Below are 27,659 nucleotides of genomic sequence, written 5' to 3' on the forward strand. Positions count from 1 at the left end.
AAAGAGTTTTTTAGGGCTAAAAAGTGGAATGTTATGCAATGGCCAAGTCAATCCCCTGACGTGAATCCGATTGAGCATGCATTTCACTTAATGAAGACAAAACTGAAGGGAAAATGCCCCAAGAACAAGCAGGAACTGAAGACATTTGCAGTAGAGGCATGGCAGAGCATCACCAGGGATGAAACCCAGCGTCTGGTGATGTCTATGCGTTCCAGACTTCAGGCTGTAATTGCCTGCAAAGGATTTGCAACAAAGTATTAAAAAGTGAAAGTTAGAGTTAGGATTGTTTAGTTTGTCCCATTACTTTTGGCCCCTTAAAAAGTGAGAGGCACATATAGAAACCGTTGTCATTCCTACACCGTTCACCTGATTTGGATGTAATTACCCTCAAATTAAATCTGAAAGTCTGCAGTTAAAGCACATCTTGTTTGTTTCATTTCAAAGCCATTGTGGTGGTGAATAGAGGCCAAAATATGAAAATTCTGTCAATGTCCCAATATTTATGCACCTGACTGTATGTTAGGTATGTTCCCAGCGTTAGAGGTCCCTGAAATACTGGCCTACTCTGACAAAAGTTGGTTGTTTTTGTACAGGAATAAATTGTCACTGTGATGTGTGTGTGTGTTATCCTGGAAAGCTGCATGTGTCATTGTAACAAAGAACCAGTATGACCGATAAATGCCTGCACATTTGTAAAGAAAGCAGTGATAGTTGTCTTTCCTACTGCAATAAAATAAGCAACAATGTCAACTGTAATAGAGAAAACAGAATAGCTGTATTTTTACAGTGGTGTTGAATTAGGTGATGACTGTATTTTTATTACAGCAGTAAATGATTTAAGTGACTGCTTTTTCACATCAGTATTCTGACGGTTGTCATATAATGATATAATAAATTATAGCAACTTCAGTGTAGACATTAATAGCAACTTCAGTGTAGACATTCATATGCATTATAGTAGACTGAAGGAATGGCAGAGGCCATCTTGGATTCTTTTGTAATATACACTCTTTATTTATTTGCAGTCAGAATAAATACACAGCCCTTCCCACTTAAAGTCTTTTTGTAAACAATAGAAACCTTGTCATGTTCTTTGGCCTGCCTTTGTTTGGTTTGGCACATCTGGGATACCCCTTCATTATGATTAGGGATTGTCATCCCTAGAAGGGTTAGACCAGCCTTCCTTAAATTCCCTTCCCTACTTTAGTCCGGAATAACATGTACATGACGTGCTAAAGCCCAAGACAGCCATATTTCAGCTAGGAAAATGTCAAATGGATCATTTATAGTGTAGTGTCTCTTAAAAAAGGCCTTACTCCATTGCTCTTCCATTCTTGGTCCCCATTTTTGTTTTTAGGGATAGTGCATTCCTTGTAGTCCCACTCAGCCAGATATGCAGGAGACCCCATGTCATCTTAGGTCCTATTAATAGAACTTGTGTCCTCTTGCGTAATCTGTCCATAGGAAGACAAATGTTGAAAATAATTATAACAATGGCAAAACACATCTCAGAGAATCTTTATTACAGTATAAGAGGGTGTTCCTTTCCTTATGTATGATACTGTATTGTAGGGTATCTTAACCTAATGCAGCATTTACTAACATATTATTCTAACTTCTTTATAAATATATTGAGTCGTTAAACTCGCTCTCTCCTCAAAAAACGACTTGTTATATTAACATTAGCACTTTCCATCAAGAAGACCAAATAATAGGTATATACTGTAGAGTAGACCTACCATGACTTATTCTGTAAGCATAATGTGAGAAGAAACTGGATTATGAAGACTATAGCTTTAATTTTATTAAGTCACCCACCCGATCACTGTGATGGGGTCCTGAAGAAAGCTGCTGGGTGTCGGTGTGTTCTCCATTTGCGTTTGTCCCACCGACAGAGTAGGAGCATTTTGAAGGTACGTCTGAATGAGCGATTGCAGAGTGCATAACACATTGGGTTTACAGTACTGTTTACATAGCATAGCCAGTACCCCAGCTCCCACAGTGTGTCTGGAATACAGTCCTTGCAGAACGTAGACACTAGCACCATGATATTATAAGGAGTCCATGTCAAAATAAATGCAAGCAATATAGCACTTAATGTCCTTGCTGCCTTTTTTTCTTTGATGAGTGAATTGCTTTTCCTCTTCCCATGACGGCTTTTTTCCACCTTAGCTTTAATAACCGTTGATGGTAGAGCTGAGGTTTGGGATTTGGATGATTTCCTGGATACCTCCCGCTTTCCCCCATTGGCTTCATTCTCTACTTCCCCCCGCCCTAGGGTATCATTGGACCCACGAGATCCTGTGGGTGTCCCAACTACAGAGCTAACCATAGGTAATCGTATCACGGCTGAACAAATGCTTTTCATCTCATATGGGTGCTCGTCTCCATCAGAGGAAGAGGAGAGAGAGTCTGCAGAGGCAGCATCTTCCATGGTATTCCAGCTTCCATTGCTTCGATTCTGAGGGTAGCCTCTGAGAGATGGACTGGCAGCAAGTCTACCAGGAAAACAACATGCTTGCTTGGCTCTTGGTACTACAGTTTGTGATTTGGACAATCGCTCCGACTCTCCCATTCCGCAACTGCTGCCACTTCTGACACTCCCCAAGGGGCGTACAATGTTTTCTGTCCCTGAACCCTGCAATCCAGCCAATTCTCTGCTTCTGTTTTCTGTTTCTCTGTAAATCCTCCAATACAGTATAATCATGATGGTGACTGGCAAGTAGAAGGCAGCAATGGCGGTGCCAAATGTGATAATAGGTTGGGATAGGAACTGAATGTAGCATTTATCGGATTCCACCGTCCTCTCACCTACGATATATTGCCAGCACAATATGGCAGGGGCCCACAGGATTAAAGAGATTACCCATGCCAATCCAATCATAATTGCTGCTCTCTTTGGTGTTCTCTTAGCCCTGTATGTCAATGGCCGAGTAATCGAAAAATAGCGATCAAAGCTAATGATGAGCAGGTTCATTACAGAAGCATTGCTTGTGACATAATCTAGTGCCAGCCACAGGTCACATGAAATACTGCCAAGTGCCCAGCGACCCATTACAATGTAAGTGGTATATAAATTCATGGACAATGCACCAATGACAACATCAGCACACGCTAAACTAAGTAGGAAATAGTTGTTGACAGTCTTTAGGTCACTGTTGACTTTGAAGGCCAAAAGAACCAGGATATTTCCAACCACAGTGATTAGAGAAAGAACTCCTGTTGTGAGAACAATAAGCACCACCTCCCACACTGCATGACCTCCAAAGGGGTCACGGTATGGCTGCTGTGTAGCATTAAGGGTCAGCGGATCAATAGTAGTATTGTTCATGATTGGTGGCCAGTTAGTCATCGATTCTTGTCCAGCATTCTGATGCAGGTCTAACATGAAATTTTCAATGGAAGCAGGGAGAAGGTTCTCTTTGTTTCAAGTCTTTAAAGTCTTTATCCACTGCAGCAAAAGCCTGCAAGTACAAAAAAAAAATCAATGTGATATGGAGTACAGGGATTACCAATAAAAATCTAAGCTTGAAAGACCATGGCAGTGGTTAGTAAACTTAAGCTGTTAATAGAAATATGAAATTAAAGGATAATCGTGACATAGTATGTGTGTATATATATATATATATTTCTCCTACACCTCTGCTGTAGTCATGCCAAACAGCCCCTCTTCGCGCCAGGGCCTGTGCGTCTGCCAGCACCGGGCATATTTTTCGCAGAAAATGCGTCTTCGTCGCTATGCGATGAGAACAGGAGACTGTGCTCATTAATTTGATATGCGACAGTTTTATATCTGTGTGCGGCTGAGTCTTAGTCTGGATACAAAATGCTATGATGCAGTGGTTGCTGCTTTTGTCCACGCCAAGTTCCATTGTGCTTTGTATACAGAATCGATCACATAAAGTGTCATATATAAAATTAATCAGTACAGTCTCCTGATGCGTCCTAGTCACATGATCGGACAAAAAAGACACTTGGCGCTAGCATAGGGGAATGGGACCTGGCTACTCATGCCAGTTGCACCGAATGGCATATTGAGGCCATATATATATATATATATATATATATAGTCACATATGTATGTATAGATATATCTGTAACCATCTAGTATCACTATCTATTACACTAGTTAAGTCTATGCAGACATCTGTTTTCACCTGCACTTCTGTCTGACATCCTTTCCCTTTTCTTACTACTGTGCTACTGCTAGATTTCACTCTTGTTCCTCCATTCTGTGTTGCTCACCCGCCTCTCTCTCTCTGCTATGTGTGTATCTGTAATCTGTAGCCAAACAAAGCTGGATTTAAGATCTGTGGTGTTTGATTGTTGGAGGAAGGAGTTGTGTTGGTGAAGGAGGGATTCCCCCCCCCACCCTCATCCCGTGCCAAAAAAGAAGAGAGAAGTGGTTGGACAGGTTTAGTTTTCACATGAAAAATTATTCAAATAAGAAGGAAGTGAAAAGAACAGAGAGAACAAAATGAAGCCGAATTGTAGAAAGTAAGCCATATGTTACCCAAACACCAGCTTGTCCTGTGCTACCACCATTCCTGCAGATATTCCATCATTCCTCATGTGTATCCTGGTATTGCTGTATTTGTCCTCTCCTGTAATTCAGTTCATATCTATATGTTCTTGCTTACTTCCTCTCCTTAACTCCTCCTATCATACTTTCCTCCATTCATCCAATACTTATCTAAAGGCTAAACTTTTCTCGGCCCTATGCTTTTTAAATTCTAAGCAGTTTTCCCTATTGTTGGGTGTCATTGTATAGACATCTAAGTGCTGACTGTGGGTTGTTTGAATTGGCTGTGAGAGATGCTGTCACATCTGGTATAACATATTACTGAAACGCGTGCCAAGGAATGCTTATAAATATTGTGGTTCTGACATCCAGAAACGCGTTGATTGATTCTCTCTACATTCCTTGCCATACCTTTGAGTATATTGTTATATAGACCATGAATCTCATACGTAGCTACTGATACAAACAGTGATTTGAACAAATCCTATAAAAAATTTTATTTATTGTTTTTCAGACATATGTTCTTGTTCACCGTCAGTCTGAGATGGGTGCTAATTATAATTTTTCCTAATGTATCCATTTCAAACAATGCCACTCTTTGTGCGCTGTCTTCTTTGATTTCATATTTACATTGCGCTGTTGAGTGGGTGAGTATTGGCATCCCATACACATTGATATATCTATAGGTTGCTGCCCCACACATCCTCATGTACAAAACATAACTGAAGTGGAATGGGCAGCCTCAGAATTTAGTACCTCCTGGCAACCTTGTTTGTGAGTTTATAGATCTATAATTAATGTTGTTCTCTCTACACATATATTATCATTGTCTAAAGTGCCCCAGTTCTAGTCTGTTTCATGGCTGCCAAACACCTAGACATTTGAGCTGCAGTGTTTCCATTGGACATGTGTTTTGCGTTCATAAGTTTAGTAAGACTTTTAAAAACATCCAAAAAAGCAAATTCACACTATTTATGTACAACCTGTTACACACTGTAATTAGTACTAAAGCAGAGAACTCAAGAGGGTCAGGGGAAGACTAGCTAAATATCACCAGGTGCACAGTTCTAAAAAATGGCGGATACTCTATGCAGCACAAGCAAAAGTCTCTTCTAGAGCCAGAAGAGAAAAGAGACATTCGAATTGTCTACACCAGTGGTTCTCAATCTCGGTCCTCAGGACCACACACAGGTCACGTTTTCCAGGTCACCCAGCAGGAGCACAGGTGCAGGCAGTTATTACTCACTGACACATTTTAAAAGATCCACAGATGGAGCTAATTATTTCACTTGTGGTTCTGTGAGGAGACCTGGAAATTTGGGGTCCTGAGGACCGAGTTTGAGAACGTGTGGTCTACACCACAGGTTCTCAAACTCGGTCCTCAGGACCCCAAACAGTGCATGTTTTGCAGGTCTCTTCACATAATTACTAGTGAAACTGTTAGCTGCACCTGTGGATCTTTTAAAAATGTCAGTGACTAATGAATACACCTGTGCACCTGTTGGGTGATCTGCAAAAAGTGAACTGTGTGGGGTCCTGAGGACCGGTTTGAGAACCACTGGTCTACACCATGATATCAGCATGGTCTGAATCTTGGCATGAACAGAATGTCATCATTCACAATGTTAACACTGTATTAATGTCAACATTGTGATTGCTGACACACTATTTTACAATTAGATTAGGGTTAGGCTGTGGTTACACTCGGTTATAAAGAAAAGATCCCACCATCGGCATGCTGTCTGAAAGAGATCGACAGCCAGATTGAAGGGAATCTATGAGGGAGTGGGAGGAGAGGAAGGAGGTGATGCTACTTATGAACTTTTCAGAACAAATAAGTATATCGAGGACAAGGGGTCATCAGCTGTGAATGGAAGAAAGGAGGTTTCATCACCGTAAGAAATTGGTCTTTATTGTAAGGGTGGTTAAGCTGTGGAACTCCTTCCCATGTGACAGAGGTTCCCAAACACCGCCATTACAGTCCGTGTTTTAAGGATATCCATGCTTGAGCACAGGTGACTTAATTAGTACCTCAGTCAATTTGATTTGGACTCAAGCATGGATATCCTTAAAACCTGGCCTGTAATGGCGGAGTTTGGGCATCTCTGCCATGTGAGGTAGTGATGAGACATATTAAAATTGATTATAAGTATTTCTTACAAAAAATAGTATATGCAGCTTAGTAGATAACATCCTTATTATCTAACTACACAATTTGTACATATTATGTATGACATCGTGATTTTACAAGTTACAGAATAAATATAATAATCAGATTATGTTTATCCCAATATTCTACGGGGAAAAAAAAGCACAATTTGCCTAGAAAAATAAACAAAAATCACTTAAGTAGATTACAAAATAACATAGTTTTTAGTTACCAATATAGGTAGCAAAAAAAAAGGTCTGGTAAAACAAGCTGAAGCTGATGGGGTCCTGAAGGCGTAAAACTAACTGGCTCATACTGCCTGAGAGGCTATAAGACCTGTCTCTCTCTGCAGGAAGTGCTGACATTCGTCCTGTTATTTGGTGATCCCATCCAAACTGTAAAAATATGTCAGCAGTTCCTCTGAAAGACATGTCACCTCTTTCTTCCCTGATGCTGTAATCACCACATATGCGGTGTATAACTGAAAATGCTCTCTATATCCATAATGTATACCATTTGCATAATCCCATTTCAAAGAGGTGAGGTGTCCACTTTAGTGCATAAGCGTTTTGGTCAGGGCTTCCTATTGCTGTGCATAAAGTATCTGCTTCGTATTATTGTTCCGAGTACCTTGCTCAAACAACTCCTCCTCTTCAGGGAAACCAGAGGTTAGTTAAAGTGAGAAAAACGTGTTATGTTCCGAAGGTGCCTGGCAAGGAAGGAGTTACAAAGTGCCTCACAATGTTCTACTCCCCATCCTCCCCCTTCACCACTGTGGGTGAACAGGTGATCTTGGGGCAAACAGCGATAGGAGACAGGTGTACACAAGACAGGCACGCAAACAGCCTGTAACTACAACACTTAAATCCATAGAGCATTTCATCGCTTAACACGTGTTTAGCCACAGGCCTGGTCAGCATCAGTTAACCCTTATTATATCAAAAGACCAACATAGCATTTCATAGCTTATTACTTACAGCAGTTAACTTTGTTTTTCTTAGCTGAATTTCAAACAACCTCCCACAGTTTGACCTATCAATACCTGATCTTATTAAAATAATATCATGTAATACTGGGGTCTATTTATTAAGCAGTGTTAGGAGACAGAGTGAAAAGTGATAAGGTGCCAACCAATCAACTCCCAACTGTCATCTCACAGGCTGTGTTTGAAAAATGAAAGTTGGGAGCTGATTGGCTGGCACCTTATCACTTTCTTATCACTTTTCACTCTGTCTCCTAACACTGCTTAGTAAATAGACCCCACTGTACATTTGCTACAAAAGAACGGCACTAACTGAGCCATCTACTACAGCAGCTTTGCAGCCATAAATTTGTCTCCCTGTTAAATGTGTTTCATGTAACCATTCTCTATGATAGTAAGAAGCTCAGTTTCTGTTTCATATAATTCTGCATTTGTGAGTTGTAAAACCTATTAGAGGCATTGGTAGTTAAATTATTCATTCTTCATCACAGAAACAGGGTCAGTCTTTTAAAGCTAGTTTGGAGGTTTTAAATGACACATTTAAACACAGGGGTTAATGGCAGGCTTACTTGTTGCTGAGAATGGTTTATGTGACAGTTTGCAAATCAATTATAGTCTAGTAAATGGATGCTCTGCAACAAACATATTGAGGGTAAGGATGCCGCGCAGAGGTGTTTAATTAAAGCGGGGGTTCTCAACTTTTTTTTTTTTTTTTTAACTGTGTCCCCTAATTATATTAAATATTTGCCATGTACCCCTTAATATGTATACATTTATACTACATACCTCCTCTTTAAATGCTTAAAAATACCTTTCTTACATCAGTGGAGCACTCGCCACCCAGCGGTTAAGTGCTGTATTACATGCCGTAGCGTATCCTTAGTTGAAGAATACCATGGTACGCCACAAGTCCAGCCTTCACGTAACGTTCCATGGCACGACTCAGAGCCCTGAATGGCGTGGCATGAACAACAAACTAGTTGGGCACATCTGTAGGCGTATTTATATATAGTTTTATACTGATACCAGAAACTGTGCTTTATAAATACAGTAAATGTTCCTGATAAAATTAATAACTTTTATGAGTTAAATTGACAAGTATAAGTACCCCATACGTGGCATTTTGGAATCTGACCGTGCTAACCAGCTCCTTCTTGGACACTGGCAGAATAAGAGCTACTTGGCATTCTGGCCGGCTTTAATAAAAGGTTAGATAAAGAAAAGGGTTAAGTGACGCTCTGTTTCACCAAATGACACAATTCTGCCAGAGCATATCTTGTTTTACATGACGACCCATGTCAGCGCCAATAAGAGATACAAACACGGGAAGAGGGGACAGAAACTGTGTCACACAGCAGCAGGAGGAATATTGCCGTCTCTTCACACCTTACCATTAATATTGAAAGTATGGTCTCTTCTCACTTTTACCTGTATTTCAAGGGACTGACACCGATTAGAGGGATCAACTTTCAATGCTCTCTACTGTCTGTGTTGCCTTGCGGTGGGAATGGTTTTGTCAATTAAACCCTGCCTTGTAACAGACATATTCTTATTCCTGTTCTCTCTAAATGTCATGGTATATCTCTAGTCAACACCAAAAGAGTTAATATATTCCTCTTACCATACAAACCCTATCTATAACTTATTAATGAAGATTTCAGTTCATATCAGCCTTCGCTCAGCTGCACTGTGTAATAACTTCGTACTTTGCAGACGTTGTACGCTAAGCAGGGGCTTAACAGGCTTATCAGCGCTCTCTGAGGCCACTCGGCCATGCAACGGCTAACCCAGCATCCTAATGGTTCTTTCATAATTCAGGGCCAAGCAGCTCACAACAAGGTTTTGCAAATAACTGTACTGAAAATGCACATTTGTCTTACATCTCAACCAAATCTGTGTGTGTAGCTTGTGGAAACAGTGGTTATTTGTACTAAGGTGGATATTCACTACACAATGCAATAGATTGGCCGTTCTTGCAATTTGCAACAGATCACAATAACCATCATATAGTGTGTACCCCCAAATCCACCCATTTGGGTGGTCGCATTCATCTCATTTGATGTTTTGCGCATCAGATGGGACAATGCCACGAACGACATAGTGTTACATTAAGCAGAGCTATATATTGTGTTGTCGTGGTTAAATCGCATCGCTGGATCGGTCTAGTGCGTGACCAGATTTAGATTCTTGGCCTTTGCTATTTTAGGAGATCAACACACAGGTTCTACATCCACATAGAAAATTGATAAAGAACCTCGGACAGAAGAAGGTGATGCATGCACTACTTTCCTATGTACATGGCCGGCTATATAGTTTCTGATGTTTTCCCTTTAGTTATACAACCCTTTCTCCATAGGGATCACAACCTGTATTTTCATTTTTGTTAGGGCGCTTTTTGCTGTGTGGTGATGAACGCAAATTGAGCGATACAGGGATGGAAGTTCTACAGTGTCTAGACCAGTGTTTCCCAACCTCGGTCCTCAAGGCACACTAACAGTCCAGGTTTTAGTGATATCCATGCTTGAACACAGATGTTCGAATCAAAATAACTGCAGTACTGATTAAGACACTTGGGCTCAAGTGTCTTAATCAGTTGGTGTGCCAACCTGGACTGTTGGTGTGCCTTGAGGACTGTGGTTGGGAACCCCTGTTCTAGATAGACAGTGGAAAAATCAAAACCATATGGTCAAATGGTCAATACAGAAAAGGTCAACACATGGTTTTTCCTGATTTTAGGGTTAGGCACTTGGCAGAGGGTTAGGGTGAGGAGTACCCTACTTTTAGTCCAAGTTAACCATTTGACCCTGTCGATCTATTGCCTGTCTAACATGGTGTTGATCTTTAGACGGTCTATCTAAATAGTGTAGATCTTTCAATCCACACCCAAATGGAGCTTTGGTCAGATGCAAAGACTTTGCTGCTCAGATGCCAATGAAAAGCCTATATTATTTCCAATGTAACACTACATTGTTCAAGTATGTAAGATAGTCATACTAATATGTCTTGATTCGATATAATGTCCAAAAAGTTTAATTACTATAGTGATATATTCTTTGCTTGCAAATACTACCTAGAATCAGGCTAGCTATAATTTATTTGTAGCCTGGTTGGAAAACTTTAGCAGTCCTGACAATGGGAAAAATAATGTTAGTCATCATGTGTCAAAAGCATTTCCATGTGTCTCTAATGCATACAGCTGTATACAATTTAATTACCACAATTAAAATAGTCATTTTAACTGCTCAATGGGCCTCTGGACATCATGGGGCCTTTCCTACTCCAGCAGCGATACCTAATATGGAAGTATGTACTATCACCCTTGCCATAGTCCTTTTATACATCTCTGGTTTAGATTTGTGTGGCTTCAGTAAAATATTACAGGTTTTATGAATAAATACAGGTTGAGTCTCCCATATCCGTTATTCCAAAAACCGAAATATTCCAAAAACCGGAATATTTAGGTGTATATGTGACGTCATGACGTCACTAGTATCAGCGGCCAATGACTAGCGGCGTGGGCGTGGTCCACACGCCAAGCCACCCCCCGCATCACCCACCGGACCCCCAGCGGCAGCCGCCGGACCACTCGTTACAGCCGCAGCACCCGCCGGACCCTTCCGCCTTACCTGCCGGACCCTTCCGCCTCAGTCGCCGGACCCCTCACGACACCCGCCGGATCCCTGTAGCACCCACCGGACCACCGCAACAACCCCGCCGGACCCCTGTATCACCCGCTGGACCACCGCAACACATTCCGGACTCACCCACAGCACACGCCGGGGCCTCCAGTGATACCCGCCGGGCCCCCCCCCCAGGTATTCCGAAAACCGGATTAATCCAAAATCCAAAATGCTCGTGGTCCCGAGCATTTCGGATATGGGAGACTCAACCTGTACTCTTTGTAAGATAACCTGACATTGTGAGATAAGTGCTGGGTTCTACAGTTGCAGAAACAATACAAAGAAAATATTACTTCATTTGATTGAATGGGTATTGGAACTCCTCTGCCACGGGCAGGAAATCTGCATCGGAAGACGCATACCCTGGCCTTGGCGATCCTACAAAATGGAGGTGACAGGCCTATGTTTTGGGGAACGGTCCCCGTTGCCAGCCATTTCCACGCCCTCAAACTGCCACATCCCTCAAACAGGCTGCGGTGTCCCGGGCACTGCGTCTGGCATTGCAGCATGTGCACTGTGGCCATGGCGCATGCGCAGTCCATCCACAATCAGACTTGTACACAAACTATCGGGTTTGTGCACAAGTATTAATAAGGCCCTTTGTTAGCAAATTAGACTGCACATCCTTGTAAAAGAATGGACATAGTGTATTCTAATAAGATGTAGAAACAAGAAAGGTTAAGAAAAAGGTCACAGTAAAGGCACTGAAAAAAAAAAAATTACAAGCAGCCAATGTATATTTAATGAAGACTGGAATGGCTAGATCAAGGTAGATGCCTCATCCAATTAGAAAACAATAAATAGACATACTTGGTCATCAGTATGCAGTGGCGTAACTAGGGCAAGGGGAGCGGGACACGTGCCCTGGGCGACGTAGGACAGGCAGCGCGTGGGGGCCACGGTCCGGCCCATCCTAGTTAGGCAGTGTAGCGCCGACCGCAGTGTGTGTGGTCAGTGCTACACATTTACGAAGGACCAGCACTAGGCTTCCCTGCGCCCAGTGCCGGTCCTATGCTGCACAGCCGAGGCCCTTCCCTCCCCCTGAGCGCTTACCCAATAGCACCAGGAGGAGGGTGGGAGGCAGGATCATGTTGTGCAGTTTAGCACATCACCGCCTGCGCGGCGACGATGTGTGTGTGTTAACCAGCAGCCAATGAGAGTCAGACTGACTCTCATTGACTGCTGCAGCGCCCACTGCAAGAGCCGGGCCGGAGCTCACTCATGACCTCCGCCTTCCGGCTCCTGCAGTGGGTAATGGGAGAGACATCATGACTTCTCTCCCATAATGCAGAGCATGCCAGCCCGGGAGGACTGACCTGCGGTGGCGGGAGCAGTGGCTGGAGCTGGAGCGTGGATTCCGGTAAGTGTATCTTTTTTAATTTTTTTTTCAACTTGTGTGTCTGCACTATGGGGGGCTACTACTGGCGGCACCATTACTGGGGGGGGACCTCTACTGGGGGTGGGGCACTACTGGGGACTACAACTGGGGGGGTGCTACTACTAGGGGCACTGCATCGGGGGGGGGAACCTCTACTGGGGACTACTACTGGGGGGGGGACTACTAATGGGGGCACTATATAAGAGGCTTAACACTAGGGGCATAACGGAAACTACTACTGGGGGCACTATATAAGGGGCTTAACACTAGGAGCACAAGGGAAACTACTACTGGGGGCACTATATAAGGGGCTTAACACTAGGAGCACAAGGGAAACTACTACTGGGGACACTATGTAAGGGGCTTACTACTAGGGGACCACTACTAGGGGCACTAAATAGGGAGGACCACTACAGGCACTGTATAAGGACACTGGATAGGGGGGATCACTGCTGGGGGCCTGCATAAGGGGGACCACTACTGGGGGCACTGCATAGGGGGGACTACTTCTGGGGGTACTATATAAAGGGCACTGCATAAGGGGGTACCACTACTGGGGGACTGCATAGGGGGGACCACTACTGGGGGCACTGAATAAGGGGAACTAATGAGGGGCTGCATAAGGGGGACAACTACTGGGGGCCTGCATAAGAGGGACCACAACTGGGGACATTGCATACTGGGGTTAAGGTGCATATGGAAAGGAATGTTCAGAGTGACGATAAAGGGATGTTTGACACACCCCATTTTTAAGTGACCATGCCCATTTTTTGCCACACGCGCACATAAGGGGGGTGGGGGCTCCATTTTTACATTTGCCCTGGGCTCCAAATACCCTAGTTACGCCACTGGTAGTATGATTCCAAAGAAACCGAATCTGACAAAGACATGATCATGAATTGAATAGTGTAAACAGTGAAACGTAGAAATACAGTGTTAAATTAGGTGTGTCTAAGTGAGATAAACAATTCGTTTTAAGCGAGGCCATCACTTCCCTGAGGCGAGACATGAGCCTTCTCTCAGGTAGCATCAGCCTTGGCATGACAGAGATGAGGTTCTGACTTTGGTCATCCCACATACCCCCAGTCCGCTGACTGCAAAATGACTGACACAAGTCTCCTGTACTTCTTCTTGCAGGCACTGTAGAATAATGACTGGCTGCTTGAGAGTAGGCACTGCAGAGTGTCATATTCTTTCTCTCCTGGCCCTACTATTCTTACCAGGCCAGCTACAGAATTTGCATTTAAGTGGCTAGTGATGGAGGAGAGCAATGTGCCAGCATGTTTTCTCTGTTTCAGGCAGCAGAAGGATGTAGAATGAGCCTATTTTAGCTATAAAGGAGGAGTACACAGGGCATTGCTAGTCAATACTTTTCGTTACTTACTGGAGTGCTAGAGTTTCCCTATGGCATGGTGTAGAGTTTAACGTGCAAAAGTATTCACCCCCCCCTTGGCTTTTTACCTTTTTGTTACATTACAACCTGTAATTTATTTATTTATTTTTATCTGAATTTTATGTGATGGATCTGCACAAAATTGTCTAATTTGGTGAAGTGAAATGAGGAAAATATATATAAAAAAGAATCTTTATAAATTCTGAAAATTGGCATGTGCATATGTAATCACCCCCTTTGCTATGAAGCCCCTCAAAAGTCCTGGTGCAACCAATTACCTTCAGAAGTCACTATTAGTGAAATGAAGTCCACCTGTGTGAAATCTAAGTGTCACATGATCTGTCAGTATAAACACACCTTTTCTGAAAGGCCCCAGAGGCTGCAACACCACTAAGCAAGAGGCATCACAGCATGAAGACCAAGGAGCTCTCCAAACAAGTCAGGGACAAAGTTGTTGAGAAGTACAATTCTGGGTTGGGTTATAAAAAAATATCCTTATCTTTGATGATCCCCCGGAGCATCATCAAATCCATCATCATCAAATGGATAGAACATGGTACCACAACAAACCTGCCAAGAGAGGGCCGCCCACCAAACCTCACAGACCGGGCAAGGAGGGCATTAATCAGAGAGGCAGCACAGAAACCAAAGGAACCCTGAAGGAGCTGCAGAGTTCCACAGCAGAGACTGGTGTATCTGTGCATGTGACCACAATAAGCCGTACACTCCATGGAGCTGGGCTTTGTGGAAGAGTGGCCAGAAAAAAGCCATTACTTAGTGATAAAAATAAGAAGACACAATTTGAGTTTGCCAAAAGGCATGTGGGCGACTCCCCAAATGTATGGAAGAAGGTGCTCTGGTCAGATGAGACTAAAATTTAACTTTTCGGCCACCAAGGAAAACGCTATTGTCACGGCTTGGCGTGCGCTTGGACCCGGAGTGGAGTCAGATGAGGAATGAGGACTTGTTTGCTGGTACTTGAAGGCAGCCGGCCTTAGGGGAGTATGACTCATGAAGCAGTGGCACGCGACGGGATCAGAACCAGGCTGCGAGGCACTGGCGGAACTTAGAGACCCGGGGTAGGCTGGGTATAGCAGGTAGACGGGATCAGGAGACCGGTAGTAACAGGAGCAAACTGCACCAAGGCTGAGAGGGGAGTCTGCAAAAACACACTGGTACTGACACTTTAAATGAGCAAAGGAGCACAGAGAACTAGCTCACAGCATACGCTGTGATAGACGTTGCACTGGCAACTAAAGAGCCTCTGGACAGCCCTTTAGTACCCTCAGGTAGTGCAGGATTGGTTGCTAGCCTCCCCAGCCCAGACTGAACCTGATTGGCCAGAAACGACATGTGACCCAAATCCAAGATGGCCGCGCCCAGTGGTCACAGCATGGAAGCTCTGCCAGTCTCAGCCCCTCTCACCTGCCTACCACAGCGCCCGGAGCGGTAAGCGCCGCGATCTCAGCAGCCTGTCACCCCTGGTCGTGACAGTACCCCCTCCTTTAGGAGTGGCCTCTGGACACTTCTTCGGTTTACCAGGATTCTCAGAGTGAAACTTAAGCACTAGGCGAGGAGCGTAGACATCCTCAGCTTTCACCCAGCAACGTTCTTCGGGACCGTAACCTTTCCAATCCAGTAGATATTGGAGTTGCCCACAACGAAAACGAGAGTCCAGGACCTGTTTGATCTCGAACTCTACACCCCTCTCAGTCAAGACTTTGGGGGAGCGTGGCAGAGTCTTGCGAAAGCGATTCAGGATGAGAGGTTTCAGCAGGGAAATATGAAAGGAATTTGGTATTTTGAGGTAGGACGGAAGTTTTAATTTATAGGCTACTGGATTGATCACTTGAACGATGGGAAAAGTACCGATGAAACGAGAAGCAAATTTCATAGACAGCACTTTAAGGCGAAGATTACGAGTGGATAGCCATACTAAGTCACCTGTTTTTAGGTTGGGCACCGCTCTCCTTTTTTTGTCCGCTGTTAATTTATATCGAAGAGAGGCTTTTTGTAAGGAGGAATGGACCTGAGTCCAAATCTGAGAGAATTTCTGTAGGGTGGAGGTCACTGCTGGTACATCGAAGACTGGCAATTCTTGAAACTCTGGTACTCTGGGATACAGTCCAAAAACTATAAAGAATGGGGTTTGCCCCGTAGATGAATGATAGGAGCTGTTATGGGCAAATTCGGCCCAGGGTAAGGTGTCCGCCCAGTTGTCTTGTGATGAAGACATGTGAATTCTTAAGAAAGTCTCAAGGTCTTGATTGACCCTCTCTGTAGACCTGTTAGACTGAGGATGGTAAGCTGTTGAAAAATTCAGTTTGATTTGAAAGATAGAACATATAGCTCTCCAAAATCTGGCTACGAACTGTACCCCTCTATCAGAAACAATCTCAGTTGGAAGTCCATGGAGACGGAAGATGTTGTCGACGAATAACTGAGCCAACTCTGGAGCAGACGGCAACTTCTTGAGGGGAACGAAATGAACCATTTTGGAGAAACGATCCACTACTACCCAGATGGTGGTAAACCCATTAGAAACAGGTAGATCCGTTACAAAGTCCATGGAAAGGTGTGTCCAAGGATGGGTTGGTACTGACAGAGGTAGGAGTGTGCCGGCAGGAACCTGTCTGGATGTTTTATGTTGAGCACACTGTGGACAGGAGGCGATAAAAGCTTCAATTTCCGACTTCATAGCAGGCCACCAGTATGATCGTTGCAGGAATTCCAAGGTCTTGCGTATGCCCGGGTGTCCGGCAAAATGAGAGGTATGAGCCCACTTCAAAAGCTGCTTGCGCATATCTGAGGCCACAAATGTCTTCCCGGGAGGAGGTTGAATGCAAGTGGTAGCGAATACTCTGGAGTCTAGAACTGGAGTTTCCTTATGACTTTTGGAAGATGTGTCGGAGGAGAGTGATCGAGAGAGGGCATCTGCTTTTTGATTTAGTGAGCCTGGGCGAAAAGTTAAAGTAAAATTGAAACGAGAAAAGAATATTGACCATCGAGCCAGGCGGGAACTCAGACACTGAATATTTTTTAGGTATAGGAGATTCCGATGATCTGTATAAACGGTGATGGGATACATCGCGCCCTCAAGAAGTTAACGCCACTCTTCAAAAGCTAGTTTCACAGCCAATAATTCCTGCTCTCCAATGGGATAATTCTTTTCTGCTTGGGAAAATTTCTTTGAGAAGAAGCCACAGGGATGAAACTTGTTATCCTCGAATTTCTGGGATAGTACTGCCCCTACCGCTTCAGAAGAGGCGTCTACCTCAAGAAAGAATGGGTAGTTAATGTTGGGTTGTCTCAGCACGGGGGCGGAAATGAAGGCTTGCTTTAAGAGTTGAAAGGCAGTTTCAGCCTCTGGAGGCCATCCGGATGGATTTGCCCCCTTGCAAGTTAGGGCGGAAATGGGTGCCATGAGAGTGGAAAATCCTTTGATAAACCTTCGATAATAATTTGCGAAGCCCAAAAATCTTTGTACTGCCTTCAAAGAATTCGGACGAGACCAGTCCAATATTGCCTGAACTTTCTGGGGATCCATTTCAAGGCCGGCACCTGAAACGATGTAACCTAAAAAGGGAACTGAGGGAACTTCAAATACGCATTTTTCAGCTTTGCAGTACAGGTGGTTCTTTCGTAGGCGAGTTAACACCTCCTTGACTTGTGATCGATGTCTGACAATGTTGGAGAATATCAGAATATCGTCGAGATATACTACCACAGAGATATATAGTAAGTCCCGAAAGATCTCATTCACAAAGTTTTGGAACACAGCAGGAGCGTTACAGAGACCAAAAGGCATTACCAGGTATTCAAAATGCCCGTCTCGAGTATTGAATGCTGTTTTCCATTCGTCCCCGGCTCGTATCCTAATGAGATTGTAGGCCCCTCTTAAATCCAGCTTGGTAAAAATAGTAGCACCTTTTACTCGATCGAAAAGTTCGGTAATGAGGGGTATCGGGTAGCGATTTTTGATGGTTATATCATTTAAGCCCCTGTAATCGATGCAAGGACGCAGGCCTCCATCCTTCTTAGACACAAAAAAGAATCCTGCCCCTGCCGGTGAGGAGGATGGTCGAATGAACCCCTTTTGCAGGTTCTCCTGGATGTATGCTGACATGGCTTCAGTCTCGGGTAGGGAGAGTGGGTAAGTACGACCTCGCGGAGGAGTTTTGCCAGGAATCAACTCAATAGGACAGTCCCACTCCCAATGAGGAGGCAGAATATCGGCTCCGGTCTTACAGAAGACATCGGAGAAGGAGCGATACTGGTAGGGGATTGGAGTAGTGGTTGCAATGTAACTACCTTTGACGGGTTTGATTTGAGGAAGGCAGGATACTTGACAAGTTTCTCCCCAGGACAAGATCTGCATGGTGCCCCAATCAATATTGGGGGAGTGCTTGCGTAACCAGGGGTATCCAAGGATGACCTCATGGGAGGCTTTGGGAATTACTAGGAATCGGATAGTTTCAGTGTGGAGAGCTCCGATACGAACTGGCACAGGAAGGGTACGTTGAGAGACGATTCCGTTGGTAATCTGAGTGCCATCTACAGCAGATAGAGTGATGGTGTGGTCGAGAGAGGAGACAGGAAGCCGGAGCCTCTGGACAAGTTCAGCGGTGATAAAATTTTCAGCGGCCCCTGAATCGAGGAGAGAAAGAACAGTTTTAGAACCAGTGGAGATCTCAAAAGTAATGGAGAGGGTAGATTCATTTTTTGACGGAGACGGAGACATCACTCCTAACCTGGTGTCTTCGGCACAGATTAGGATCGGGAGTTTCCCGGACGACGTGGGCAGGCTGCAACCATATGACTGGTCTCCCCGCAGTACATGCATAGATTTTCTCGTCGGCGTCTTTGCCGTTCTTCTACCGTGAGGCGGGCCCGGTTAATCTGCATGGGTTCGTCACCCGCAGGTTCAGACGGAGGGAGGGTTGGAGTAGTGGTCGGCCGGAACCTAAAGCGATCTCCCCTAGTTTTTTCACTCTGGCGTTCTCTGTACCGCAAATCCACTTTATTGCAAAGGGAGATAAGATCATTGAGGGTAGCCGGCGGATCACGAGTGGCGAGGTCATCTTTTATGCGATCTGTCAATCCATTCCAAAAGGTGGAAGTCAGGGCTTCTTCATTCCATTTTAGTTCCGAAGCCAGCGTTTGAAATTGAATGATATACTGACTGACTGGTCGGTTCCCGTCAAACTTATTGGGAGTCGGAAGGTGCAAATGAGATGGTGCAGGTGGAACAGGGACAGCTGGAGCTGCTGGCTGGTTGGTGGCGGCAGGCAAATTAACAGTAACCAGGGAAGCTTGCAGCGTATCCTGACGAAGAGACATTTCCTGCAGGAACTGAGCCATTTGGCGCTGAGACGCCTCTAGTCCCTCTAGGCGACTGGCGATACCCTGGAGCAAGTCGGCCCTCAGATCCTGTCCACTGGCCGAATCCATCTGGCCAGTGCAAACTGTCACGGCTTGGCGTGTGCTTGGACCCGGAGTGGAGTCGGATGAGGAATGAGGACTTGTTTGCTGGTACTTGAAGGCAGCCGGCCTTAGGGGAGTATGACTCATGAAGCAGTGGCACGCGACGGGATCAGAACCAGGCTGCGAGACACTGGCGGAACTTAGAGACCCGGGGTAGGCTGGGTATAGCAGGTAGACGGGATCAGGAGACAGGTAGTAACAAGAGCAAACTGCACCAAGGCTGAGAGGGGAGTCTGCAGAAACACACTGGTACTGACACTTTAAATGAGCAAAGGAGCACAGAGAACTAGCTCACAGCATACGCTGTGATAGACGTTGCACTGGCAACTAAAGAGCCTCTGGACAGCCCTTTAGTACCCTCAGGTAGTGCAGGATTGGTTGCTAGCCTCCCCAGACCAGACTGAACCTGATTGGCCAGAAACGACATGTGACCCAAATCCAAGATGGCCGCGCCCAGTGGTCACAGCATGGAAGCTCTGCCAGTCTCAGCCCCTCTCACCTGCCTCCAGATGGAAGCCCTTGGTCTGCGGAGACTCACAGCACCCAGCGCTATTCTCCAGGAACCTGCACCTCTGCTGGAAACACCATGCCACAGCGCCCGGAGCGGTAAGCGCCGCGATCTCAGCAGCCTGTCACCCCTGGTTGTGACAGCTATGTCAGGCTTAAACCCAACACATCCCATCACCCCAAGAACACCATCCCCACAGTGAAACATGGTGGTGGCAGCATCATGCTGTGGGGATGTTTATCAGCAGCAGGGACTGGGAAACTGATTTGAGTTGAGGGAATCATGGATGGTGCTAAATACAGGGATATTCTTGAGCAAAACCTGTTTCTGTCTGCCTGTGATTTGAGACTGGGACGGATGTTCACCTTCCAGAAGGACAATGTCACCCGAAGTATACTGCTAAAGCAACACTCGAGTGGTTTAAGGGGAAACATTTAAATGTGTTGGAATGGCCTAACCTCAGTGTGTTACGAACACAGTTGTCTGAAGGAGCAACAAAAATAATAATATAAAAAATGAATGTAGTACATTACTAAAGGTCAGTACATTGCTAAATTTCTGCAATTACTTAAAGCTGGTTGTGGTATAAATAAATTGTGTACAACGGACAATTGGTAATGTGGCAAATTATATAATGATTGCAAATGGCATTTGAGAATATATGGCAAATAAGTATTATCTACGGCAATATACAGTACATAACCGACAGCGTTACAGCATGTAACATCCCATCTAGACAAACAGAAATAGAATGCAGGGTTTGGAAGATTAGAATCCAAAACAATCCCAACTACATGTGCATCTCTGAGAGATTGTTCTACCAGCCCCATTCATTATTCAGAATTGCATAATCAAATGCTTTTACATCATGCTGCAAAATGTCAGTTGTTTTCTTTGTTATGTTCACCATGCTGCAGCAGTGGATTTAATTGCTACTGACATCCTTCATCGGCTGTGGCTTACATTTATCGAGAAGATTGGGGACCACAAATCATTGTGGACTTGGTGGAATTTAATAGTAATGGGGCGATCATGTGAAATATTGATCACATGTGGAGATCTTCTTTAACTGTACAAACATATGGCACAGTAATGATGATATCAGAAATGTACCACTCCAACCCCGCTACGTGCATTGCAACCACACACCCGCTGCTTCTTAGCTTAGCAGGAGCAAGGTGGGGGCAGGATCCTCTGCTGCTCAGTGGGAGTATGGCACATGGTTGTGATATGCCAACGCCAAATTCCCAGCCCACCCCAGTCCTTGTGGTTGGCAGTTTCATAGGTAAGACGTCCCCTCCAGCTTGTACTCTGTCAGTGCCCGGCACTCCATGTTGGGTCATTCCATTTCTTGGGATTGAAAACACTGTTACTAATTCATTGTTTTAGGTGCCCCTAATTATTGGTGTTTTTAGACCACTGCCTAAGTAAATTGTAATAAATATGGAATTAATTAGAATTTGTACTATTATGCTGTAACTAAAACACCGTAACATGTATTACGAGAAAATAAATGCTATGCTATGTTATTTAGTGTAAGAGTGGAGTGAGGGAAAAATGAAATTATTTATTATTGTTGTCTTTTGTTTATATGGTGTTGTGGAGGGTCTAGTGCTGTTCCATTCAAAATTACAATAATACACAGAATCAAAACAATACAATATAAAAAAGGTAAACTAAACAGGGAAATCATACCACAATATTTTACGACAGCTAAGTGAGTTATAGTTTCCAACAGTGGCACTTAATGACCCAGTGCCCTGGGAAGAGAGCACAGAAAGGATCAGTGTTGCTGACTGTTACTGGGGACACATTGGAGGCCAGTATAATGCAGGGTGAGAGCCAAGATGGTGGCGAGCCCTGCTCAGGAGAGCTTATAGTCTAGGGAAGTAAGGGAGGGATGTAACTGTAAGGTGAACTGAGTAGAGATGAGGAGGATTGGTTGGCTTTACAGGTGTGTCTTCAAGGCACATAGGGAACAATGCAGCCAGGTCGACCGTTTCACATGGTGGAAAAGTGAGTTCCAGAAGGAGGGGGGTAGCACAGGAGAAGTCTTGGATGTGGGAGTGGTAGGAGGTAATCAGCGAGTAGGCAGGGTGACAATCGGAGGAAGTGTGGACTGAGTTGAGGTCGGCGATGTATGAGGGGTAGGATTGATTGTGCTATAAAAGTTAGGCTGAGGAGTTCAAGCATTTAAAATGGGAATAGGTTAAAGCAATGAGATAGGAATATGATATGAGAATCTGCAGTGAGCATAGATAGGAGAGGTGGGAGAAAGGAAGCCCAGAGTGTGGGAGGTTGCTGTAGTCCAGGTATGAATAAAAAAATTGTTAGCCTTCACAGTGAGGATCATGGAGAAGTTGCATATGTGAAACCACCCAGATTGGGAACTAGCAAGAATTTGTAGGGTGAAAGAGAAGGATCAATCTTGGATGACACCCAAGCAGGGAACTTGAGGAACAGAAATGAGGATAGTGTTAGCAGCCAAATTAAAGATTTGGAAAGGAAAAAGGACCCTGGAGGAAGGAAATACAATAAGCTCACCCTTCAACATGTAAGAAAGTGGTGGGATATCCAAGAGAAACAGTTGGAGATATGAGAGAGGGTGGAAGAGGAGAAGTCATGGGGGGGGGGGGGGGGAGGAGAGACAGCGGCAACATCATGTAATATTCTGCTAGGGAGAATTTAAAACTGATGGGAAATTGTCAGTGAATGAGATCCTAGTAAGAATGATCTAAGTTGTGGTGGCCAAGCTTTATTCAGCAATGAGGACTTCCCAGTTCCACCTGCTATCACTTCAGTGCTAACTCTGTTACCTCCCTGCTGATGAATTAAGCTGCAACGCTCATATAACCAGTGTGTGTACTCCACATACTGGTGTAATGCATATTTCAGTTGTTTCACCTATCAGTCCAATTCTTTGCCTACTTGTGTGTTAGGGCTACTATGTCAGACTGCACCTGCCAATGTTGTGACTCTGCTACCATTGCTAGAGATAAAGGACCTGATTCTGAATCGGACGCAAACCTAACGCAATGCCGTTGTTCACTTAGTTGAGTGATTATTTGTTACTGCTCAAAATTCTGAAAACCCAGATGTCACATGTATTACCCTGAGTGTACGTACAAAGGTTCCATTGCCATTGACTCAGATGGTATCAGAGATCGAGCAGCAAAGTGATAGCTCTTCCTGGGCGGTGACTGGGGAGATGGCCTGAAGTGAACACAATACAAGCCTGTTTCGTGGCCATATTATGGGAGTGTCGCAGGCGTGTCAGTGATTGCAGCTGCGTTCTCAGACACACAGCTGCTTTCATAGCAGCCATATTTAAATAGAGAAATTGCACCTGCCATAGGGCTTGTGCAAGTGTCGATGGTGCGCCGATGGTGGCATGTCACGAATCATCGGAGGTGTAAAAGCGAGCAGAGATGCTGAAAGCGGGCATCTCAGTGCTTGCATACACTAGTACACAAAGGGAAGGCTGAAACTAGCATTTGCATATTGTAGCTCCTGCGACTCCGGCAACAGACGCAAAAGCGGACGCAGCAGTGTCCACCTCTGAATCAACCACAAAGTCACAGCAGATTATTGGAGGAGAAGACACAAGTGACTACAAAGATCCAGGAAGCTGTGGGAGATGCCAGTGATGGCTGAAGAAGCTGTGACAGACCCAAACTGAAGGCACCCAGAGCACAGCACTGCATGAAAGAGTCTATCCCAATTAGGCGACAGTGACCAATAATATCATCCAACCATTCAGTAATATCACCACATACAGATTTAGACCAAGTTAAAAATCAGAAGCCCGGCCGTCCGAAGGGTGTGGGGGTTCTACTGCCTAGGGTCTATGGCTCCTATTGGGCTGGACTGTGATTGTGCCGATAACTACAGTATATAATAAAGTGTGTGAACATTACTTCTTTGTGTACCTGCCAATAGCATAAGGACAGTGAAATTGGTCTCTGTCCCATTGAAAGGGGAGTGAAATTATGGGGCTCGGTGGCCGAGACAGTGCTTCAGAAAAACTGATTATTGTCCCTTTAGGGTTAAGTTGTCCAATAGATTTTCTGTGCAGTGAAAACTCTGTCCTGTCTTTATTTAATATGCTTTTACCTGTTTAATTTGTCACTACATATATGTCTACATTCCTGATGAAAATCTTAATTGATTGAAACGTTGACTAAGAAATCAGTCTGCTGATAACATTGGTTTCTGCATGATTTCTTTGGAGGGCACCCATTTATTTGTAAAGGTGGGAGAGTGCCGAGCTAATGCTATTTGCATGCATATATATATTGTGATAGGATCACTGGTAAAGTGGTCTGTGGCAGGTACATTTGTCCCAGATTCCTGTCTTTTGTGTTTTAAACCCCCAGGAGAAAGTCTGCAGTGTAGCAGGCTTGAGTTTCGGCTTTTTGAAAAGCCGGTTTGGGACCTGGGGGTTGTGGGTGAGAGGAGAGGGAGGGCTCCACCCACGGCCACTCCAGGTTTTGGTTCTCGCAGCCTGGTAACAGGCTTGTTAGTTTTCCACCTGAGAGTGGCCAATATAAGCCTAGTTTGGATAAGGCTGAGTGTCTCACCTGGGAGAGCAGACAGGGAGTTTGCTCAGAGACACTTGAAAACCTATCCGTGAGTGTTGTGCTGTGCTGTTGTTGCTGGCGAGGGCATTAGGCCCTGCCAGGTTCTGGTAGTGAGGGAACTACCTGTGAAGTTAGTGCCCCGACAGGCTTGTAGTTACATCCAGACTGGTGTGCTGCTTCCCTGCTGCTGTGTGTGTGTGTAAGGAAGGAGTCCTCTACCCAGGAGAGGGACCCCCTAACCTAACTGTGTCACAATATGGTGGAGAATGCGGGCACCCACACACACTGAAGTTGCAGCGAGAGGAAAACTTTCCATTTAAAAATTAAAGGGACAGACACCCAATTTGTAAGTGTGGAAATAACGCTGTGTCCTTGGAGTCCCATAGAGGAGGCGTCAGCCAATGCTCAGAGAGGCAAGGTTCAGCTTCCAACCTATACCCCAGGACAAAATGGAGGACATAATTAAGGCCTTGCTCCAAGCTACAGCAGCTCAGCAGGAAGCTACCAGGGCTCTGCAGGACTCCACCAGGGTGCAACTGTTGGCCTTGGAGACAGCCCAGGGGCAACAACAGGTTGCCATCGAGGAAACCCGCCAGGCCTTAGCGGAAAACAGCCAGGCCATAAAAGAGGTGGTACAGCACCTGGTCGCCCGGCCCAGAGATGTTATTACTTGTCCTCCCACCACCACTCACTCCGTACGAGCCAGTCACTTCCTCCAAAAGATGACTTCGGGCGATGATGTGGAGGCCTATCTCGCCGCATTTGAAAGAACGGCCGAAAGGGAGAGTTGGCCCAAGGAGCAGTGGGCAAGTCTGGTGGCACCTTTTTTGTCTGGGGAGCCACAAAAGGCCTATTTCGACTTATGCCTGGCTGATGCCAAGGACTATAAAAAACTAAAACAGGAGATCCTAACTCGCTTGGGAGTCACCACCTTTGTTCGTGCCCAACGGGTCCACCGCTGGGAGTTCCATAGGGACAAGCCTCCACGTTCACAGATGCATGACCTTGTCCATCTGTCCTCAAAATGGCTACAGCCCGAGATGCTGACGGGACCACAGATCGTGGAAAGGGTCGTGATGGACCGGTACCTGCGATCGTTACCTGCGACTCTGCGCAAGTGGGTGAGCCATGCAGACCCTAAGTCCACGGACCAGTTGGTCGAGCTGGTGGAGAGGTACATGGCGGCTGAGGAGCTGATGAGTATGCCCCACCGAGCCCCGATGGCAAACCGGCGAACTCCCACAGACACTGGTAAGACTGTTCCAGGGGAGAAGGGTGCTGGGTGGTGGAATGTACATAAGACTAAGGGTGTAGAACCTGGAGACAGGCCTGCCAGGCCGGAAAGGTTCTTGCCCCGGAAAACGACTAGACATTAATATGACTCAGTGTTTCCGATGTGGTGGCTTCGGCCATATTGCCGCTAATTGCTCACTCAACTGAACCTATGCAATGTGATACTGCTCATGTCTACCGCAGGGGGTCTTTCTTTGCACAGATAGCCTGTATGGCTGACCGGCATGCTGAGACTGATAAGCACATGTGTGTACTCATTGTAGATGGCAACCGAGTAGAGGCACTGTTAGACTCTGGTAGCTTGGTGACACTTATAAAAGCTGAGCTGGTGAACCCCTTGCGGCGTGAGGGGAAAACTGTTGGTGTGACCTGCATACATGGGGATACTCAATATTATGTTACTGCCGAGGTGAACATCGAGACACCATGTGGTTCTGCTATAGTTTCTGTGGGTTTGGTGCATGGTCTGATGTACGATGCAATATTGGGGAGAGACTTTGCTCACTTCTGGAAGTTGTGGGAAAGCCGTTTTGTTCCAGAGGTGAACAACCCCGATCCATTTGAGAAGGTTGTCAATGTAGTGGAGGAGGGAGTTTCTTCTGAGTCAGAGTTATTCCCTTTTTCTACTATGATTGGCGAACTAGAGAATGCGGAGCGTGACGGTGGCCGCCAACTGATGTGCCTCCCATTGAGGTGGGAAGTGTTGTTGGGCCAGGTGATCGTCTGCCTGACTTAGAGGTAAGAAAAGAGGGGTCTTTGCCGTGGAGCAGTTGAATGACCCTACTTTGGTAAAAGCCAGGGAGATTGTAAAAGTAGTTGATGGTAAACCTGTAGACCCTGATAGTCCTTTGTCCTATCCCCACATGGCAATGTGGCAGGATTTGTTATATCAGGTGACTAAGAAGGGGGAAGATGTTGTGGAACAACTAATAGTTCCCAAAGCCTACAGAAGAACAGTGTTGGATCTGGCCCATGGTCATATAACGGCAGGCCATCTAGGGGTAGAGAAGACCACTGAGCGAATAATGCAGAGGTTTTTCTGGCCCGGGCTGCATAAAGAGGTATCTGACTTTTGCGCATCCTGCCCTGAGTGTCAGTATCATGCTCCCAGGCCACATTTTAAGGGTCCACTAGTTCCATTGCCAGAGAGCTAGTTCATGTCTTTAGCAGGCTGGGTATACCTAAGGAGATACTAACTGACCAGGGTACACCGTTTATGTCAAAAGTCATGAAAGAGTTATGTCGCCTGTTCAAAATTGAACAGTTAAGAACTTCGGTTTATCACCCCCAAACCGATGGGCTGGTCGAGAGGTTTAACAAGATGTTAAAACACATGCTTAGGAAAGTGGTCGACAAGGATGGTAGGGATTGGGATTACTTATTGCCGTATTTATTGTTGGCCATAAGAGAAGCCCAGTCCTCCACTGGGTTTTCACCCTTCGACTTGTTGTATGGGAGACACCCAAGGGGGTTACTAGACATTGCCAAAGAGACATGGGAGGGGCAGTCTAGTCCTTACAAAACGGTGATTGAGTATGTTTCTCAAATACAGGAGAGAATTGCTGCGGTAGTGCCGATAGTGAGAGAGCACCTGGAACAGGCTCAACAGGCACAGCAGAGGGTATACAACCGCAATGCTCGGTTACGCAGCTTTGCTCCTGGGGACAGAGTGTTAGTATTGGTTCGCACT

The 27,659-nt window shown here is 45.2% G+C and overlaps 1 protein-coding gene across 1 annotated transcript in view; it reads right to left on the minus strand.

Moving 5' to 3' along the window:
* Nucleotides 1-990: 990 nt before the first annotated feature.
* The window catches only part of CHRM1 (cholinergic receptor muscarinic 1), a 286,039-nt gene continuing 259,370 nt past the window's right edge, over nt 991-27,659 (minus strand). The window contains exons 3-4 of the mRNA XM_088480140.1: nt 1,819-3,464; nt 991-1,454 (exon numbers count right to left, since the gene is read on the minus strand). Coding sequence (XP_088336266.1) covers nt 1,823-3,388 — 1,566 coding nt within the window. The 5' untranslated portion in view covers nt 3,389-3,464 and the 3' untranslated portion in view covers nt 991-1,454; nt 1,819-1,822. The remainder of the gene's footprint in view (nt 1,455-1,818; nt 3,465-27,659) is intronic.

The sequence above is a fragment of the Taudactylus pleione genome, unplaced genomic scaffold (genome assembly GCF_031769625.1).
Source record: "Taudactylus pleione unplaced genomic scaffold, aTauple2 ptg000250l, whole genome shotgun sequence".
NCBI classification, from domain to species: domain Eukaryota; kingdom Metazoa; phylum Chordata; class Amphibia; order Anura; family Myobatrachidae; genus Taudactylus; species Taudactylus pleione.